General features: G+C 47.8%; 1 protein-coding gene across 1 annotated transcript in view; it reads right to left on the reverse strand.

Annotated features, from left to right (window-relative positions):
• MS4A8 (membrane-spanning 4-domains, subfamily A, member 8) overlaps positions 1–13,220 on the reverse strand; it is a 19,298-nt gene extending 6,078 nt beyond the window's left edge. The window contains exons 1-4 of the mRNA XM_006899898.1: positions 13,002–13,220; positions 11,666–11,788; positions 6,143–6,202; positions 4,265–4,402 (exon numbers count right to left, since the gene is read on the reverse strand). Of these exons, the coding sequence (XP_006899960.1) occupies positions 4,265–4,402; positions 6,143–6,202; positions 11,666–11,788; positions 13,002–13,220 (540 nt within the window). The remainder of the gene's footprint in view (positions 1–4,264; positions 4,403–6,142; positions 6,203–11,665; positions 11,789–13,001) is intronic.
• Positions 13,221–14,207: the final 987 nt, after the last annotated feature.

Raw genomic sequence — 14,207 nt, forward strand, 5'->3', positions numbered from 1 at the left:
TGAGACCAGGCTGCTCCTTGGAGGCAAGAATTCTGAGGCTTCTTCTGACATACCTTGGACATGTTACAAGGAGGGACCAGTCCTTGGAAAGGGACATCATGCTTGGGAGGTGGAGGGACAGCGCAGGAGAGGAAGACCATCAATGAGATGGATTGAGTCAGTGACTGGGGTAATGGGGCTAGGTGCATCAGAGACGGTAAGGTTGGCTCAGGATAGAGCAGAGTTCAGAGCTGTTGTACATAGGGTCACTATGAGTCACAAGCGCCTCGATGGCACATAACAAAAACAACAACAAAAACAGGGCATTGGTGTGCTGGGCGGATTAGAACTGACAACCTCTCAGCAGTTGAGTGCTATCTAGAGCTCCTAAGAAATTTAAAACTAAGGGGGGGGGGAATATTAGAGTAGGGGGCATTGGTGTGCTAGATGGATGCTTATGACTCGGTGTGAAGGTGGTTTGGGTGGTCTTCATTGAGAAGGGGATTACTGAGGAAAGAACAGAATAAGGTGAGGGAAGGAGCCACGTTCTGTGTGAGCTCAGGGCGGGCCAGGCAGGAGAAGCACAGCTCAGGGGTCTGAAGGTGGAAACAAGGAAGCTGGTGTTGCTCATGAGAGAGGGAGACCGAAGAGGGCAGCCAGCAGGGGCTGGTCACGGGCATCAGAGGTTGGTGACAGTAGATTAAGAAATTGGCTTTATTCTGAATAAAATGGAAGGTTCTGGGCAGAGAAGTGGAGGGGAACATGAGTTTTGAGCTGCGAAGAAAGGACAGCAGAAGAAGGGGGAAAAGCTGAGGCTGTTTCAACGACTGAGCTGAGACATGCTGGTGGTGGCTGGGGCTACGGAGCATGTGATGAGCTGGTGAAGAATGGCTGGATTTTGCGTACGTATGTTTTGGAGGTTGAACCAACACGATTCCCTGATGGACTGGCTAGTGTGAGAGAAAGGCAGACGTCAGTGGTTACTCTGATGTTTTGCCCTGAGCAACTGCAAGGATGGAGTGGTCATCAGTTGAAATAAGGAAAACTGATGAGAGAAAGTTTATGGTCAGCTGTCGTTGCCTTGATTCTGACTTGTGGGGATTAAATATGTGTAGGGAAGGCCCTCTATGAGGTGGATTGGTTCAGTGACTGGGGTAATGGGGATGGGTGTATCGGAGACAGTGCAACTGGCACAGGACAGAGCAGAGTTTAGGGCTGTTGTACATAGGGTCGCAATGAATCGCAAGTGACTCGACAGCACATAACAACAACAACAACAACAACAACAACAACACATTAGAACTGTCTATAGAACCTCCCAAGTGTGGAAGGGGTGGCATCCACTTCCATAATAGCTTGCCTTCGGAAACCCTATGAACCTGGAAAGAGTATGAAAGGCACCCAAGTGTCGAGGACTCTCCTTCATATGGTCTCTATGAGTCGCCTGCGACTCGGCGGCACTTAACAACACAACAACTTAGAACCTCCCAGGCTGTGCCTTTCCTGAAGCAGACAGAATGTCATCGGTGATGCCTTTGAGTGAGTTTGAACCACCATCTTTATGGCTAGGAGTCAAGTGCTTAATCATTTATACAACCCACTCACAACCACTCAAGAGAAGACTTAAAAAAATAAAAAAAGAGAGAAGACTTGATAAGTAAAATCCAGTGTTGAGCAGACGGCTGGATTATAGGACTGGAGTTTGGGAGAGAAATAGGCTGGGGATATGCATACTCTTAGAGTTATTGTCATAGAAACGGGGTTCAAAGCTGTGAGCCTGGGTGAGATGCCAAGAGAGTGAGTAGGTAGAGAAGATAGACAAGGACCAAGGATTGATCTTGAAAGGGTGAGAGACAGCCAGCTCAGTAGACAGAGAAGAAGAGTAACCAATGAGAATGGAGGAAAACCAGGGTGGGAGGAGCCTGGAGTTGCTTGGGAGGAGCCTGGGAGCTGAGATAAGGAACTGAATTCAAGAGAGGATGAGTATTAGAGGCAAAAACTGGAGACAACGAAAGCAGACGATTATTTTAAAGATCCTTCTGTAAAGGGCACCAGAGAAATAGAATGAGAATTGGTAGCGGATATGGGACCAAGAGAAATTGTCATTTTTGCTTAAAATGGAAGAAGTTACTGCATGTTCATACGCTGATGGAAAAGGTCTGCTGTAGGAGGAAACTGAAAAGAAAGGTGGCCTGAGGGGAGCGGCAGGGAACTGGGAGAAATGACCTTGAGTAGGTGGGAGAGGGTGGCTGTGGTGTGCAGGTGATGTTGTGTACCCTCCAGAGGGTTTTCAGAGGCAGTTAGTCACATGGGAAGAGACTGCCCATCCTTCTCCCGTGGAGCAGCTGGTGGATTCAAACTGCATGTCTTCAGGATTAGAGCGCAGCTTTTTGCCACTGGGCCACCAGAGCTCCAGGATGGTGCTGACATGGACACAGGCAGTTAACCTCCCATAGGAGCCCTCTCCAACCCTGTAACCTCGAACCTTGAACTTCCTCTGTCTGCGAAGCACTTAAAATGTGCTCATATCTCACCCCTAAGAGTCCAGGTTCCAATTGAGATGTGGAATAAATACAAAAAACAGAAAAAAAATCCAGAGATTTAGTGCCCCGGATGCAAAAAAGCAAAGTAGTAGTTTTCCACATTAATTGTATGTGGAATGTATAACAGTTTGGATACATTGGATTAGGTAAAAGAAAATGTAATACTGACCCTCTAGTGAGTTTTCAGAGGCCGTTAATCACACGAGAGGGGACTGCCCATCATCCTGCAGAGCGTCTGGTGGCCTCGAACTGCCTTTGGGATTGCAGCACAGCTTCTTGCCACTTATAGAGCCATTGGGCAGCTCTGCTCTACAGGGGGTTTGGCAAAGTATGTCCTGTGGTCATGTTTTGACAGCTCCTTGTAAATAAAGTTTTATTGGAACACGATCATGCTCATTTGTTTATATATTTTCATGGCAGCTATGGGTAGGAGTGGACTACGCAGTAAGATAAACGCAGGCTTACTTGTAGATCATTCACTAATCTGTAGTGAACAATTTCACAAGTCAGGCCATGCTTTGTTTACTGGGTACCCCATTCCTGCCAGGGATTGTGAATTTAAAAGAGGCATTAATTCTTCTTCAGGAAGGTGCCATGGGGTAGGGAGAGAGCGAGATGGCAGCCCTTCCTAGATGCAGACCTTTTGATGTGAAAACAATGTGAGCTTGTTCATTGGAGGGTAGTGAGGAAACTCAAGTGAGCCTGCGTTTTACCTCGCTTATTGAGTAATGCAGCGTTGGCTGCAAGACAGGGTTGAATAAAATTGTAACAGACTGAGCAGCCTGCAAAGCTTTAAAGATTTAGTAGCAGGCCCTTAGGGAGCTCCAGTGGTCTAGTGTAAGAAGCCGAGCTGCAATCCCAGCGTGGGGTTTGCAATCCCAACAGAATCCACCCGCTGCTCTGTGGTAGGCAGATGGGCAATCTCCTCCCATGCAATTTACTGCCTTTGAAAAGCCACTGGAGGGTCAGCGATGGGTCAGGTCTGATGCGACAACACACAACCACAACAACAAGCTCTTGTTAAAAAAAAAACAAAACTCTTTCTGACCCCTGATCTGTAGTAAGAGGGAAGTAGGCAGAGAGTGCCTCTCTAGGGGGTTTGGTGTAAACAACACATTACATGTGTAACCAGAAAAGTCAAGCACACCGCTATCATGTTTATTCTAACCTATAGCAACTCTTCTTTGGATTTCTGAGGCTGTAAATCTTAACAGGCCAAGACTGCCCATCTTTCTCCCGCAGGACCCCTGGGGGATCCGAACCACTGGAGAAGACCAGCCTTCTGACCTAGCAGTGCAACACACTGTGTTGTTGTTGTGTGCCATCAGGTCAGAACCAACTCATAGCTGACCCTCCTCCAGTAAAGCTTAAGGGAGGAGATTGCCTATCTTTCTTCCCCTGGCAGGTGGTGGATTCAAACTGCATACCTTCGGGTTGGCAGCGTAACTCCTTACTACTCACCCACCAGGGCTCCCAACACACCACAGAGCTCCTTTATTAGAGATAAGATTGCATTTAATTCTCCCAACAACTCTGTAAAGTAGGTAACTATTTCACAGTCAGACACCAAAACGAAGAAAAGTCACTTGCTTAAAGAGACGCAGCAAGAACGGGGCAGGGACTTTAAGAGGGAATAGATTCTGACAGCTCCGCCTTAGCCTACAGGGCTGGCTGAAGTGATTGTCAGACTCTCGCCTATCTTTCTGAAGTTCAAGCCCAGAAGGGTCAGGAGGGATACTCACCACACCCCAGCTGTAATTGTAGTAAGGGTCATAGGACCAATCCCAGGTGATGGAGATGCTCAGATCTGTGATGAAGAGCATGATACCGACCACGGCAAAGATGGCACTGACGATGTTCATGCCCGTGCTGCCGTTCAGCTGAGGAAGACACAGAGGGTGGGACAGAAGAAGAATTCTGAGATGAGCAAGACGCAACAACTGCTTCTTAATGTGCATCTCGGGGCCCCTAGTTCTTCAGCAAGAAGCATCCTGTGCAAAAGGCGCTGGGAGTAAAGTCACTCTGAAAAATAGGAAAGCTAAACAAAATTAAGTAGGTTCACTTTGCAGGACTTCTCAGTGCCTTTAATGAATGAAGACAGTGGATCTTCACGAAAGGCGCCTGGGTAAATTGAGACTTCCACTCCCTCCAAGTTTATCTAATCATCTTTTCAGAGCATCTTATGGGCATTCTCATGAATCTTTGGGAAACACTTCTTGTTGCTTTGTACAGTAAAGTTGGAACCGACCCATAGCTGACCTTCCAGCGGGTTTTCAGAGAGGAGACTGCCCATCCTTCTCCCTTGGAGCAGCTGGTGGCCTTGAACCACATGCCTTTGGGACTGTAGTGCAGCTTGTTGCCACTAGGCCACCAGAGCTTCCATGGTAAACACTACACTCTTTAATCCCAGAGGGCACAGGCAGGAGTCTTGGCCCAAGTGCCTCGGGACGGGGATGTGACAGGCTGAGGCATGCTACATGCAGAAGGTAGCGTTTACCTGTGGAGCTTTTCGAATAACTCCCACCTGGTTGCAGGGACCCGCTTCCTCCGAGGCCCCTTGCCCTAGCCAACCTGCCTTTCAGGGAAATAAAGATGTCTTCTGGCCCATTGCTAGGGGAGCACAGAGCTTTGTCCAGGGGATTTTCTGAGCTTGGCTGGCCAGATTCTTTAGGGCAGCACCTCCCGAGGCCTTGCTGGCTTGCATTCACAACTGCCCAGCGGCCTGCTCTGTGCCCTGTTCTGCTGGAGGGCGGCCTGCCCCTGGGAGGGCTGTGCTTTCTCTGTAAGGCTCTGATGCTGGGGTGTTCCTTCTGTTTCTTCCTCCCCAGTCCTGGGGGCTCTCTCCTGCTTGTGACTTGGGCCAGGCTCAGGTGGTTCCTCATGGAATTAAGAGTGTGTGTATTAACGTGCCCTGTCCTGGACTGAACTGTGTTCCTTTCAGAATATGTGTCACCTTATGATATCAATGAAGCAAAATGAAAGGCAATTATGTAATGCAGCAGTCATTCCCCATGCAGTGATCTGAGACATGACCCGTCAGTCAGTTGTAAGGGTATTAAGGTGGGGTGTAACATCCTAACAGAATGAAACTGATGAATGGGACGTTTTTGGGGTGTGCCTGGGAACACCTTTGGTCTCACAAGGGAATAAAGGAAAGTGTAAGCAAGGTTGGGGGGAAGGGAGCTCAGGACTACCAAGCAAGAAGATTGGGGGTAGAGCATGTCCTTTGGAACCAGGACCCTATCCTGGGAAGCTCCCTGTCACAGGGGAAGGCAAAGATGTGTGGAGAACTCCAGGGAACCTTGGGCCTACCAATGCTGAAGGAAACAAGGACTTTCCACTAGAATCAATGGAGAGAGGGGGCCTCCCCTAGAGCCGGACCCTGGATTCAGACTCCTAGCCTCCCACCCTGAGGAGCATACATTCCTGTTGTTAGATTCCTGTAGCACCTCTGTTTCAGCAGCACTGGATAACCCAGGCTGGTACAGTAAGTAGATGTCTGGGTACAGTAAGTAGATGTGAAGGGGAGAGAGACCATGTGTTAATTTGCTTCCCTGTCTCTGACTTTATCCTAGAGAAGCCCGGTGAGGACAGCCAGTTGTAGGGACTATGTCACTTACCAGACAAGAAGATCCTGGGTTCTTTTCTGCACACACGGAAAGGGCCCCTGAAATAATAAACTGGTGTGGAAGAGAGAGGAGTTTAGAGGAGAGGTCAGTGGCTAGTGACCTGAGGTGTTCAGGGCTTATTGTTCAAAATGACTTTCCTAGCCTTGAGTTTGACTTTGTGCAGACAGAGCAGCAGATTTTGAGAAGCTCACCACCAGACAAGAAGAAAGAAGAGAATGAAGCTTGCCTTTTGGGGGGCCAGAGATTCTTGTGCCAGCCACACCTGCAGCAGCAGGTGCCACGGCCACAACACAGAGCTAGAGAGCTGACATGAGAGGGAGCCAACCTGGGGACTGCCACTCCCGGAGTCAGAAGTAAGGACCTTTTACCCGTGTTTTCTTTGAGTACTGCAGGGGAGAAGCATAATTGGTGGGACTAAGGGATTTGTAACACTTGCCTGAAGCCACGAGACTGAGGAGCCTGTGAGCACATTTAGGCTGCTGTCCTGACTGAGTGATATCTGTTATTAACCTGAATTATAGCTTCTTGACCTCCCTAATATGGTTTTGTATGGTCTGTGAGCTACCACAACACATTTTGGACCCAGCAGAGCAGTAAGATTGGAACTGGGTGAGTATAAAGAGGTGCAGGAGTGAGAGAGGAACTGGTATTGTGTTGTTGATGGGGACAGTTCCCCTTTGTGGAGTTGGGAAAGGTCAGATATGACCATCCCCACATGGTCCTTGCTCCTTTTTTATGCCCCTGCCTTGGGCTTCTGGGATTCTGTTCAGAAGCATGCACTCCCTCTCCCATAGTAGGTTCCTTTGCTGGAACCCTCAGGAACCAGGATGAGTGGGCCACTGCATTCCATGTGAGAGGGAAGCAAAGTGGGATAAACATAGAGTCTAGGATTCAGAGGACCTGGCTTTAAATTTTGACTCAAAACTGACCTGACTGAGGATAAGTCACTTATTTCTCTGAGTATAAAAGAAATCATTTTTGTCATCTGAAGCACAGACTCCACACTTGCTGCCGTGCATCCCTGTCTTTAGATGATTTGTGCCAGTGCCTGGCAGATCTGACATGTCATGCACATACTAGATCCCGCTCTTTGTAGATGTTCAGTAAGTGTGATCTGTGGAAACGACAAAGTAATTCTAGGATCCTGAAGGCTGCAGAGAACAGAAATGTCCTGCATGGAAAATACAGGAAACCCTTGATGGCTGATGGGAGCTGGGACAGCTTCGTAGAAGGAGAAAGGAGGCATCACAGGAGCCAGGCAGCCCCTGGACACTCAAGATCAGGAGCTGGGCACGCTGTGGCTGGTGCCTCCTGTGGGTGGCGTGCTAGGGCTTCACTGTCCTCAAATATATGGGACTCGAATATTCAGGTGCCCTGTGAGTGACTAGGAGAAGGGTCCTGACAAAAAGGGACTGAGGGTCGAGTGTGCGCTTGGACAGAGCAGAGGGAAGACCATGGCTGCAGTAAGGTAGGTGTGGACGGGGCTGAGAGAGAGCAAGTAAGGATACCTTCAGGGAAAGATATTTCAAGATCTTTCTTAGAGAGAAACTTTAGAGAAGGATATTTGTAGGCATGTAGCATGTAATCTTCTGCCATAGAGGCACGCCACACCACAGGGTATGGCGTAGAACGATTCCATAGGCTTTCTTGGCTTTACTTTTAAATTTTTTTTCCTTTTGCTATACTTTTTCTCTGTTGATGTGCTGTTCCAGTCGTTTTTGGATAATCTTCAGTAAAATCTTACGGAGTTAGAGGCTCCGTCTAACATACTTTAGACATGTTGTGAGGAGAGACCTGTCCTTGGAGAGGGACATCATGCTTGGAAGGGTGGAGGGACAGCGCAGGAGAGGAAGGCCCTCTATGAGGTGGATTGATTCAGTGACTGGGATAATTGGGATGGGTGTGCGGTTGGCGAAGGATAGAACAGGGTTTAGGGCTGTTGTACATAGGGTCACTATGAGTCGCAGGCGACTCGTCGGCACGTAACAACAACAACAACAACAACAACAACAACAACAACAACATACTTTTTCTGGAAGGAGAACACCAGGGCTTTCCTCTGCAGTGTAGCTTGGAACCGTCCATCATTGTTATTGTTGTTATGTGTCATTGAGTTGCCCGTGACTCATAGTGACACTATGTGAGACAGCTCTGAAGCCTGCCCTGTCCTGAGCCAGTCTCACTGATTCCGACACACCTACCCCATTGTCCAGTCACTGTGTCAGTCCATCTCATCCGGGGTCTTCCTCTCCTGCACTGTCTGTCCACCCTTCCAAGCATGATGCCCTTCTCCAAGGACTGGTCCTGCCTGGCCACATGCCCAAGCTATGTAAGATAAAGCTTCAAAATTCTAGCCTCCAAGGAGAAACTTGGTTTCACTCTTTCCAAGATAGACCTATTTATTTTTTTTTTGGCAGTCCACGGTATTGTTGCAATTAAGGACTATCTAGTCAGTTCCAAGTCATTTCATCATTGTTATTAGGGGCTGTTGAGTTGACACAGTCACCTTCTGAATGATATAATTTTTTCTAAGGACTGGTCCTCCTGACAACATAACCAAAGTATGAGATAAAGTTTCCTTGCCTCTAAGAAGTGCCCTGGTTGCATTTCCTCCAAGACAGATTTATTTGTTCGTTTGGCAATCCATGGCATATTCAGAACTGTTTGGCATTGATTCGTCTTCAGTCTTCTTTACTCATTTCTCAGCTTTCAGATGCATAGGAAGCAATTGAAAATACCCTGGATTGGATCGGGTGCACCTTAGTCTTTAATGTGACCACTCTCTAGCACTTTGGAGATTCCTTGGCAGTAGACTTTCCTAATGCAGCGCATCTTTAGATTTCTTGACTGCTGCTACCGTGGGTGTTGATAATGGGTTACAATAAAATGAAATCCTTGCCAGTTTGAATCTTTTCTCCAGCTGTTGCAGTTGATTTGAAGGCACAGAACAACACCAACACCATGATATTGCCTCTTGGAGTGGTGAGGACTTTTGTTTTCTTGATATTGACATGTAATGCATCGACTGAAGGCTTTAATCTTTTATTTTCCACAAGAAATGCTTCACGTTTTCTTCACTTTCTGCAAGCAGGGTTGTGGCATCTGCATAACTCAGGCTGAATGAGGAGAAATAACTACAAACATCTGTTCATAACTAGAACATGGAATGTGTGAAGTCTGAAATCTAAGAAAAGTGAAAGCTGTCAAAAATGAAACGGAATGCATACAGATTGACATTCTTTTTTTCTGTTTTAAAATTTTTTATTTTATTATTATTTTGTGTGTCTGTGTACCGTCAAATCAGATCTGACTGGTACAGGAGGAGATTGTCCCTCCTTTCCCAGCAGAGCATCTGGTGGATTCGAACCATGCGCTTCTGGGATTGCAGTGCAGCTTCTTGCCACTAGGCCACCAGAGCTCCCCCAGATTGACATTCTTGACATGAGTAAACTGAGGTGGACTGGTTTTTGTAAAATAATTTTAAAAAATTTCTTGCAATTCATTTTTTTTAAATTTTTTTTTTTGCAATTCATTTTTTAAAAATCTATTTTACACTGGTTTACCCACAAAGTTCATATACATTACCCCTCACAAGGACTGGATGGATTGGTTTTAATGCAGCTCACGGGGACCCTGTATTCATCAGAATGGAGCGCTTTCTGGTCCTGAGCGGGCCTCACAACCCTGGCGATGTGTGAAGCCATCATGGCAAGCATGATGTCAGTCCATCTTTTTGAAGATCTTCTTTTTTTTTTTTTCATTGACATTTGTCCCGATGACCTTCTCCAGGGATGAACACTCCTGCTATGGACACAGTGTGTGAGACAGTCTAATGTACTGCAATCTCGTGAGATTTTGGCTGACATTTGTTTTACTTTGGAGTTGCACTGTTGGTGAGAGAAATTATATTTGAGCCCCAGGCTGTTGTGAGTGTGAGGTCAGGGCGAAATTATATAACAGAAAGCAAACAAACAAAACCAAGTCACAGCATGTGCACGAAAGTTCATTCTAACTCACAGCAACTTTATCAGACAGAGTGGAACTTCCCCCGGCATTCTGAGGCTGTCCATCTTTACAGGAGCAGGCTGCTTTTTCTTTCCCCTCTGGAGTGGTGGTGAGTGGGTTTGTACTGGTGACCTTCTGGTTGTTGTTATGTGCCATCAAGTTGCCTGTGACTCTTAGCAACCCTATGTCCAACAGCCCTAAACCCTGCTCTATCCTGTGCCAATCTTATTGTCTCTGACACACCCACCCCCCATTACCCTAATCACTGAATCAATCCATGTTATTGAGGGTCTTCCCCTCCTGTGCTGTCCCTCCATGCTACCAAGCATGATGTCCCTCTCCAAGGACTGGTCCCTCCTTGCAACATGTCCAAAGTATGTCAGAACAAGCCCCAGAATCCTTGCCTCCGAGGAGCAGCCCCGCTTCACCCTCTCCAGGATGAACCCGTTTGTCCTCCTAGCAGTCCAGGGTATACTCAACACTCGTCTCCAGCACCACAGCCAGTTAGCAGCCAAATTATTTAACTCTTGTGCCACCAGGGCTCCTTTACGTAACAGACAGTGGAAAGAAAAGGACATGGGTGGGTGGGAAGGAAGGGAGGGAATATGGGGATGGAGGAAGATCTTGAAGAGAATGAGAAAGAAGCATAAATGCATGCAAAGGGAGAGGGAGAGGGAGAAGGAGAAAGAAAAAGGAAGGAAGGAAAGGAAGGCAGGCAGGCAGGAAGGAAAGGAATGAAAGAAGAAAGGAGGGAGGTGTTTTGCAGAATCACAGACCACCCTAACAATCTGATTAAAGTTAGGACTTTTCCAGAAAAGCAATGCACATCTAAACATACAAGTATTTTATCAAAGTGGGACCTTTGCAGCCCATCTATGAACTGTAGGTTATCAATCCTTGCTGTTCACATGTGTATGTACACGTGAACTCATAGAGACACCTCTCTCACTCTGTCTCTGTCTCTCACTTTTGCTGCTCTGAGGCTGGGCAGCCACCCTTGCCCACTAGTAAACATTTTTTTTCTTCTGGAATTTGGATTTGGGGTCCCAGGGCTGAGCACTACACCACCAGCTGCCATGAGCTGACCCCAACTCACGGAGAACCAGTATATCCCAGAGGAGAGCTGGGATCCGTAGGGTTTTTTCCACGGCACAATTATGGGAAGCAAATGGTCAGGGCTTAGTTCTGAAGTGCCCCCTGGTGGACTTGAAACTGCAACCTTTTGGTTAGCAACTGACCGTATTAAGCAAATGCACCAGGCAGGGGCTGCAGATTTATAACACTCAGGGGTCGCTATTTTTGTTTTTTATGAGTGTGAATTAGAAAAAGCCACCCACCCTCAGCCACTAACTGGAGATAGCATTCTGACCCCTGAGTGGACGACCTTGGAAAACACTCTGTTAAGGCCTGGATTTGTTGAATTTGTAGCTTTGACCAGGAACCTTGTGCAGGGGACAGGCCACATCACTTTCCGAGGTGGCCCTGAGTCCAGGGGACAGGGCTACTTACACAGATGCCTCCCCAGAAAGGAAAGCCACCGTAGAACGAGATCGCAGTGTATCTCCCATTGATGACGGTCACCAGGGCGGAGCCGAAAGCGATGTGGACCAGGCCGATCAGGATCTGCAGGGCCTGCGAGAGAACCACAGGCTCGTCTTTGCTCCTATTGGATCTTACTTCTCTGGCATTAAAACCGCAATTTTTGTGAAAGTTTACAAGAGCAAATGAACTTTCCACCCACCCATTCATACACCATACACTTTGTAACATGAGTCACAAGTGTAATCACATTCTTCCAGGGATCACGTGGCAGGGGTCCATCCCTGACTTTCCAGGGGTGTGCTACCCCCACTCCACCCCACCTTACCCCATCCCACCCCACCCCACATCCCATTTCTTCTCTCCTTTCCTCTGTGACTCTTTCACACTGTCTCTATCTCTTTCATCAATCATGCCTCCTTTGCATTACCAAAGTGGACTTTCCCCCACTTGTTTCGCTAAAACCTAATTATTTAATTTGTGCAATTGTTCTGCTAAGAATGAATGAAGTGTCCAACCCTTTCTCCTATTTTTCTGTTGGACTACGAGGCGTTCAGTCCCGTAGGTCTTGCGCGCCACCTTGTGGCTTACTTCGGGTCTTGCAGAGGATTTGGGAATCTGATCAACATCTAAAGTTTCTATCCCTGTTCCTAAAAGCCTGTATTCAGTTTTAGGACTGAGGTGCGCCTGATTCAGGCCATGACCTTTTCAGCCACTTTCTATGCATCTGAGAGACGGACAGTGAATAATGATGACAGAAGAAGACTTGATGCCTTTGAGTTGTATTGGAGAAGAGTGCTTAATATCCCACGGATTGCTAAAAGAACCCAAATGTCTTGGAAAAGGTGCAATTGGAGTGTTTCTTGGAGACAAGGATGGCAAACCTTCATCTCTAATACTGTGGACATGTTTCTCGGAGAGGTTATTCCTTGGGAAGGGACATCATGCTTGGAAGGGTGGAGGGGCAGTGAAAGTGAGGAAGACCCTTAACCAGATGGTTAACACAGTGAGTGTGGCTATCGGTTCAAGTGTGTCAGAGGTGATGAGGACGGCATATGAGAGGACAGGGCTCAGATCTTTTATTCATAGGCTCACTTGACTCGATGGGACCTAAAAATAGCAGTATGTCCAGGCCCGGAGACCCCTGGTAAAATTGCCCAGATGAGCTTTCTAATATAGACTTGTGTTTAGCAAGGCCAGGCCAGCTGCACTCTGTTGAAGAATGTCTGCACTTCCCACGCCTTCTCCATCCCTCCCCTGGTCCCTGCCCTGTGACCTCTGGCTTGCAAAGTGAAATAGCACTTACCCCTAAGACTTTGCCTTCTTTCAAGGCTCTGTGGGCCTGTGGGTCAGTCACATGCACTGGCAAGCCAAGTGGATTCCCAGGAATCAAGTGGACTTGAGGCTGGGCACTTGGATACAAGGGTACCTGAGACACGACTCCTGGAACCACAGGGTAATTGGTGTTGGGTGGCACCCAAAACACGGGATTGCCTGGGGTTCCTGATGAAGCCGTGGGATTCATGCTGCTGAAAAACAAACACATCAGAGTTGTCCCTCCCGTACACAATCAAACAATGCTGTCGGGTGCTTCCTACTCATAGCTGACCCTCCACTAGGCTCTTAATTGAGATGGGAAGAGGCTGTCTGTCTTCCTCCCGTGGAGTCTCTGGTGGATCTGAGCCACTGGTGACACTAAGCCCGAATGCTAGCAGTGCCACTTGCTCTGGACTCCGCCACCAGACTGGCATTTGCCTTTAAGAGGTATTTTTGCCTCTGTTAGCTCATTGGTGCATTTTGGCCCCTTATGAGACTGCCACGAGTAGCTGTGGTTGCCTCTTCTCAAAGAGTTGTGCTGCTAACCCAAAGGCATGCAGTTCAAATCCACCAGCTGCTCCACAGGAGAAATAGGGGCTAATTTGTGCCATTGACAGTCTGTGGAAACCCACAGTTACGGGTTGGTTGTGAGTCAATGGCAGTTAACAACAGCAACCACAGGAGAGGCTACAAGAACAAACAAGTCTGTCCTGGACGTGCAGCCAGGGTGCACCTCAGAGTCACGGCTGGTGAAACTTGGTCACACAGACTTGGGGCGAGTTGTTGGTTATATGTGGGAGGGGGCAGTTCTTAAAAAATGACATCATAAAATAAATAAAGACATCATGCTGGGAAAGGTGGAGGGTCAGAGAAAGGAAAGAAGACCCTCAACAAGATGGCTTGACACAGTAACCGTAACAATGGACTTGAGCAGACGGTGAGGCTGGCGCAGGGTAGGGCCAGGTTCACGTCTGTGTTCAGAGGGTCGCTGTGAGTCAGAGTCGGCTCAGGGGCACCTAACAACAGCTACTGTGTGCCACACCCGCCTCGCTGTCCTCTCTGGCCACGACGCCCGTGTGACAAAATGGGACGTCCGCGCCTGTACGGGGTCTCTGACCTCAAGGATAGCATAAGAGGGAATCTTGCAAGCCCTGTGCTTGTGAGTGGGCTGATGCCTGGATATTTGTTACAGATG

Source organism: Elephantulus edwardii, unplaced genomic scaffold (assembly GCF_000299155.1).
Source record: "Elephantulus edwardii isolate Elephantulus edwardi_28Jun2011 unplaced genomic scaffold, EleEdw1.0 scaffold00268, whole genome shotgun sequence".
In the NCBI taxonomy this organism is placed as follows: Eukaryota; Metazoa; Chordata; class Mammalia; order Macroscelidea; family Macroscelididae; genus Elephantulus; species Elephantulus edwardii.